This window comes from Hippichthys cyanospilos, chromosome 20 (genome assembly GCF_059441005.1).
Source record: "Hippichthys cyanospilos isolate Australia breed blue-spotted pipefish chromosome 20, RoL_Hcya_1.0, whole genome shotgun sequence".
Taxonomy (NCBI): domain Eukaryota; kingdom Metazoa; phylum Chordata; class Actinopteri; order Syngnathiformes; family Syngnathidae; genus Hippichthys; species Hippichthys cyanospilos.
Genome location: NC_142388.1, coordinates 7,849,034 through 7,854,985, shown reverse-complemented (window position 1 = coordinate 7,854,985; position 5,952 = coordinate 7,849,034). Strand labels below are relative to the sequence as shown.

Here is a 5,952-nt window from a genome sequence, read left to right as displayed (position 1 = left end):
CTCCTTGTTCCGCTTGTCTTTAATTGTTCTCGATATGCAAATTCAACACCACTCTATATTTTAGACTATAATGCCATACGCGTCAACTATTTGGAAGCCTCTATCAGGCAATGCCATGCAAAGGTCAAATCTGCAGGAGGTGACCCCCGACAAACTCTTCACCAGAAAAAAAGTGTCCTGTCTGCAGTGTCACTTCAATGCACCATTTCACAGGTATGTTCCCTCAGGGTACTCAATATCACGGTTTGGTGGGTCCTCCAACAATGATACCATTCCTTTTGGCAGCAAACAATAAAACATCCCTTTACCCCTCACAGGACTAATAAAATATCCATTTATCTGTCTAATATGTCAAAATGCTGCCGTGGAGAAGATCTGCCCTTCATCAATAAGACATCTTGTTTTTTTGTTTTGTTTTTTTAAGCTGCCTGTTTTCCTTTTGACCCACCCCCCGCCCTCCTACTCCCCAAGTCTTCCAGCTCTCTGCAGGAGTGACCTTTGCGGAGCCAGACTGACAGATCCGGCCCTGGATGCTCTCCCTCCCTGCGGTGCGAGCGGTGTCAGTTTTGGGCTGTCGTGGCTCGCCCAGAGCAAATAAATGAATCATTTGAGCAAGTAAGTGAAGCAGCAAAGGGAATTGACTGAAGAAGTCTCTCACTTGGTGGTAAGGGCAAAATGGCTTGGCTATCATTTAGTGTATGTGCAAATCATATGTATGTTTAAATATAGTTGATGAATTGCAAAAAAAAAACCCATGCAAGTTCTGTGTTTATTTTAAAAACAGCAAGCAAAAGCTAAAGAGTCAAAAAAAATTAAAAATTGTCATGCAATGACCATTATGGCCTTTCCTTTAGCTTGAATAATAATTTTGAGAGCTTCATTTTACACTAAGGGATAGAATAGTTTTTTTGATTTACCTTAAAAAAATATTGACTTTTGGAAAATAATTTATGCATACATGAATTAACTTTGGCAAAAATGCATATTCAAACTATCATCGCTGCCCTGTACTCCCAATTACTCAACGGTTTTATTTTTTCCATAAGCGTGTGAACGTCACATGGCCAAATCCGGAAAAATGGTGAACCATTCATTTCAAATGTGTGATTCTTCTTTTTCAGTCAACAGCAAGAGAGAAAATTATTCTTAAAGGTATTTATTATTGTTTATATAAAATAAATTAGGAAGTCTAAATCCGGAAAATTGCGTAGTGAGTGTAAATCCCTTTTTCGGTTTTCTTCTTTGCAAATATTTGGCGTTCTCTAGTGGAGGGCTGGTGTGCTTACCGCTCTACTTTCGCGGGTCTTGGGCACAGTCGTATCCCTGGCAACCTTGACCCCTCCCCGTCGGTTCGAACCAATCAGGACTTGTCTTGCCTGCTGTCTAGACCAATCACATTCGACAACCGTTTGTTACGCTAGTTTAAAACTGCGGAGTGGTTTTCTGTTCCCAACAAACACGCAAACGCTTGGTGAGTTTTTGACATCGACCCGATAGACAGCCAAAAGTGGCTCGCCTCGCAGAAATGCTCGTGTAAAACTAAGATTTTAACACGAACGTTTGCTTAGTTCGCTTATGTTGAGAAAAACGAGATGCCGTCCCGCATCGGCGACTACGAGGTTCTGCATACAATTGGATCCGGTTCTTACGGAAGATGTCAGAAAATAAGACGGAAATCTGACGGGAAAGTAAGTACGAATTCTAATTTTGTGTCTCAAAATATCGATAGTGTGTCGTAATTTCTCACCTGCAGCGTACTCCTGCTGATTTCCGGGTTACGACAGCGTGACTAACCGTCGACGCTTACGTGTATTTTTTTGTTGAGTGGGGTTTTGCAGCATACAATAGGAAATAAATCGTTCAAATGACGAGTCCAGGACCAGTAGTTCTTGTTTGTTCCGATTGAAGCACGTGTTGCAGGAAGTCACATTCACCCTGCAAAGAATGTTTGCGGAAATCAGAACGTGCGTGGTCTAATACACAAAAGTTCTGAATACGGACATTGGGTCCCAATTTTGCATGTTGATGTCAAAGATTTTACTGTTCCTTTCGTATTTTGGTCCTCCTTTCTCTCCGAGGTCTGTTTTAATCTGTTTGGTTCTTGGGTTCGTTTTTTGATCACATCTCTTCCCACATACCCCTTCCTATTCAGAATACCACTTAAATGACGCTTCTTGTAGTTGAATTGAAATTGATGCATGTGTCGTATTGCTCCCCTTCTTTAAAACTGTCTGCTTGATGTCTCCTTAGGTTCTGGTGTGGAAGGAGCTGGATTATGGCACAATGGCCGAGAGCGAGAAGCAGATGCTAGTGTCGGAGGTGAACCTTTTAAGAGAGCTGAAGCATCCCAACATTGTGAGATACTACGACCGCATCATCGATCGATCCAACACAACGCTATACATCGTCATGGAGTACTGCGAGGGTGGTGACCTAGCAAGCCTCATTGCCCGATGCATCAAGGAAAGGTGACCTTGTGGTCCTCACTCACATGTTTGTACTAGTGCTATTAGTCACCGTTCCTTATTTGACCCGCAGACGTTATTTGGATGAAAAGTTCATCCTGCGTGTCACAGCGCAGCTCATGTTGGCGCTGAAAGAATGTCACAGGCGGAGTGATGGCAGGCCCACCGTCCTTCACCGGGACTTGAAACCAGCCAACATTTTTCTGGACGCCAAACAAAATGTGAAGCTGGGCGACTTCGGCCTGGCCCGGATCCTCAATCACGAAACCAGCTTTGCCAGGACTTTTGTCGGAACGCCTTACTATATGTCTCCCGTGAGTCCTCGTAACCTTTGGGTAACGTCAAATTTGAAAAGTTCTTATTGATGCAACGTTTGTCTTTCAGGAGCAAATGAACCAGATGTCATACAATGAGAAGTCGGACATCTGGTCACTTGGTTGTTTGCTGTATGAACTTTGCGCACTTTCGTAAGTTTGCCTGAGCACATTCCATCGCGATTGTTTGCTGAAGCTCAAATTATTTATTTTGCAGCCCCCCTTTTACCGCATACAATCAAAAGGAGTTGGCCGTCAAGATCCGAGAGGGCAAATTCAACAGAATCCCTTATCGATACTCTGATGAAATAAACACCCTTCTCAAGAAAATGCTCAACTTGAAGGTTAGAGATATCAATGCACTGTGTCATCAAGAAATGTAGCAACTGAGAAGTCAAATTCATTCATGCTGATGTCTGTTATTGTTCCCATCAGGACTATCTTAGGCCATCTGTGGAATCCATCCTCCAGAGCAGCCTCCTGGCCGAGGCGGTCAGCGAACAGCAGAGGAAGGGGCAGAAGCTTCGGAGGCAGTCGGCAAACCCTGACGAGGCTTCCGAAAAGCCCGCAGAAGTCACCCCTTCTGTCGTAGAGCTCAGGCTCCGAGAGCAGGCCCTAAAAGAACGGGAAAAGGCACTAAGGGAACGTGAGGAGATGCTTGAGCGTGAGTTCTGTGTCCCATTTTTGACATAAGTGTATATATAGAGAGGGGGCTACCAGTTAATGTGAGAAATTGATTTAGTGCTTTTATTTTGGACTGCTTCCAATTGGTCTTTGTTTTTCAGGACGGGAACGTGAGATGTGTGTCCGTGAATGCCTCGCAGCTGAGAGTCTATCAAGGTACATTATGGAAGAATTAAATGGCATTAATCACTAGGGATACGATGTACTCTCACAAGATTAGGACACTACAAGAGTTCACGTCCCTGCGCAATCGATTTTCTTCTGGCTGTTTATTTTGCAGTGAAGTACAACGGCAGATTGCGCTGCTTGTTCATGCCCTACGTGACAATGAACATTTTGCCAAACGTGGCTAGTACGCCAGCCAACTTCAGAATAAACCATAATGCTTTTTATTTTATTATTTGTTTTATTTTTGAAGACAGCACTTTGATTTATGTAGTTGAAATGTATTATAGTTCTGCTGTATCTATCAAACAAGAGCACCATCTAAAACCGTCCAAAATATAAGGTGCTTCATTTCTCCATTATTTAAACCTCACCATACAAAATATGTGGACTCCCAGCCTTAGTGTGCTTGTATTTTGAAGTTGTTCTTGGCAGTGTGCCGCCACTACGGCTAACTTGGCCCCAAATTTTCTACTGCACAAACTCTGGATTCCTAATATAAACAACGCAATGTCGTTCTGCAATCGCGTTCAATTGCCAAACCGGTGTCCTTAAACAACTCTATTGCACTGACATTTTATTGCACCGCGTCTGTTACAGAGAGATCAACAGTTATGCATATTTAATCTTGCGCAACACCCATGAATGACATATTACATGGCAGTATGTTTTGAAGGATTATTAACACATTTACTGTATGTTTGGTTTCAGAGCGGAGAGTTTATTGAAGAACTTCCGTGTGGAGCACCAAAGAGAGCAGAACCCACTCTTTGATAAAAACATAGGTATGCACAGCCGATGAAGACCTTGTGGACGCCAGCAGCTCAGTTTGGAAATATTGATCATGTTTATACCTGTATGTTTAGCATTTTTATGATAATCTGTATAGATATTAAATGGATGGATTGATAAATGCCAATAAAGATTTTTACCAAGTTGTCCCAGTCACCAAAAAAGTAAATGTAGCTAAAAACAGCTCTTTTGCTCTCGTAGACGTCTGGGAACGGTACTCCCTGGGAAAGAAGAGGGTCCACTTTGCGGGCGCCAACAAAGAAAACTGTCAGCTGGATCCCTCTGCAACACTGAGTCGACATCCTCAAATCCTCACTGATGTGGAGAACGCCTGTCAGTTTCCTGGCTTCCGCATCTGACGGCTGTGTTTTAACTGAGCGTAGTGTGGTGTCTAGTTTTATTGAGTGTAAATTAAGATTGTGTGAGTTTGTGTGCAATGTATGAAGTGGCGTGCTTGTGTTATCAACAATATTCTGTAATGAAGGCAGCTAATATCAGAGAAGTCTCAAAAGTTGACTACAAAAAAAATACAACTCAGTGCAAAATTTATACAAATAAATTCTTGGTTACAATTGGCTAGAATTTGATTGTCTTTGATTAACAGGACTACAGAAATTCTGGTTATGTCTTTATAGTGGCAGTCATCAAAATGTGCATTTATATATTGTAGATTACATTCTGCGTGCACAGTTGGATTACGTTTTTTTTTTTTTTTTCATGGACAAATTGTCTGCAATAGGCTGGGTGTCCCCCGCCGACTGCTAGCTGGGATTGGCACCAGCAAGCCTCCGACCCTATTGGCTTTCAAGTGACTCTCGGTCACCTCACAAGATTATGTAAAAAGAACGAATACATGACGCTGAGAGAAATATAGTAAATTTGTTCAAAAGGCAAGAATTACGCTAGCACAAACTAACAAAAGAAATTACCAAACTAATAAATACTCGTGTTGAATGCTCAAGTACCCACATTTGCCACAAGAGGACACAATTGTCTTCCATACGTGTCCAATACGTTTTGAGCGATTTAAATGTCTAAATTTGCATGAGCGTATGTCACCATTTTACGGAGCCCTCCTGGTGCCAGGGTATAAAAAAATATTCATTTCAGGAGCAAGAATCAAATCTTACAAAACATTTTCCACGGGAGTGCGTCCTACAGGTTGTCAGGCACGTAGCAAACTTGCTTAATGCATTAGTTAAAAATTGCATACGGGATTTGGGGGGTGGAAAAGACTCTCTCCAGTATCAAAGAACACGTCTGTACAGAAAATAACTCATTTTTAGTAATATGGGACTTGGAAATGAGACGACCATATGCGTGTCAATCATCATCAAGAACTCGGGTTCTTCACGTCAAAGGTGTAACATACGTACATATTCTAGTGAGCAACGTCAATTGAGCAACTGGAGCGTTTTCCCTTGTCATATAGTTTTATTAATATCGTAATTTTATAATGTGTTTTTTGTTATTTTACCACAAGAAGTCCAGCTTCTACAATAATGAACATTCCAATCATCGCGAGACTAGGC

At 41.9% G+C, this 5,952-nt stretch overlaps 1 protein-coding gene across 3 annotated transcripts; it reads left to right on the top strand.

The window, feature by feature from the left end:
* The first annotated feature begins 105 nt into the window (after positions 1-105).
* nek2 (NIMA-related kinase 2) lies at positions 106-4,992 on the top strand. 3 transcript variants are annotated; one of them, XM_088403623.1, is made up of 10 exons: positions 106-213; positions 472-615; positions 2,251-2,468; positions 2,539-2,779; positions 2,850-2,932; positions 2,997-3,123; positions 3,215-3,443; positions 3,565-3,619; positions 4,340-4,413; positions 4,622-4,992. In XM_088403623.1, exons 3-10 carry the CDS (start codon positions 2,284-2,286, stop codon positions 4,777-4,779), a joined length of 1,152 nt encoding a protein of 383 aa, XP_088259749.1. In that variant the 5' UTR covers positions 106-213; positions 472-615; positions 2,251-2,283; the 3' UTR covers positions 4,780-4,992. The 3 variants fall into 3 exon arrangements, with proteins under 3 accessions (XP_088259749.1, XP_088259748.1, XP_088259750.1); XM_088403622.1 differs by lacking the exons at positions 106-213; positions 472-615 and adding exons at positions 1,436-1,471; positions 1,569-1,688; XM_088403624.1 differs by lacking the exons at positions 106-213; positions 472-615 and adding an exon at positions 1,743-2,078.
* The last annotated feature ends 960 nt before the right edge of the window (positions 4,993-5,952 follow it).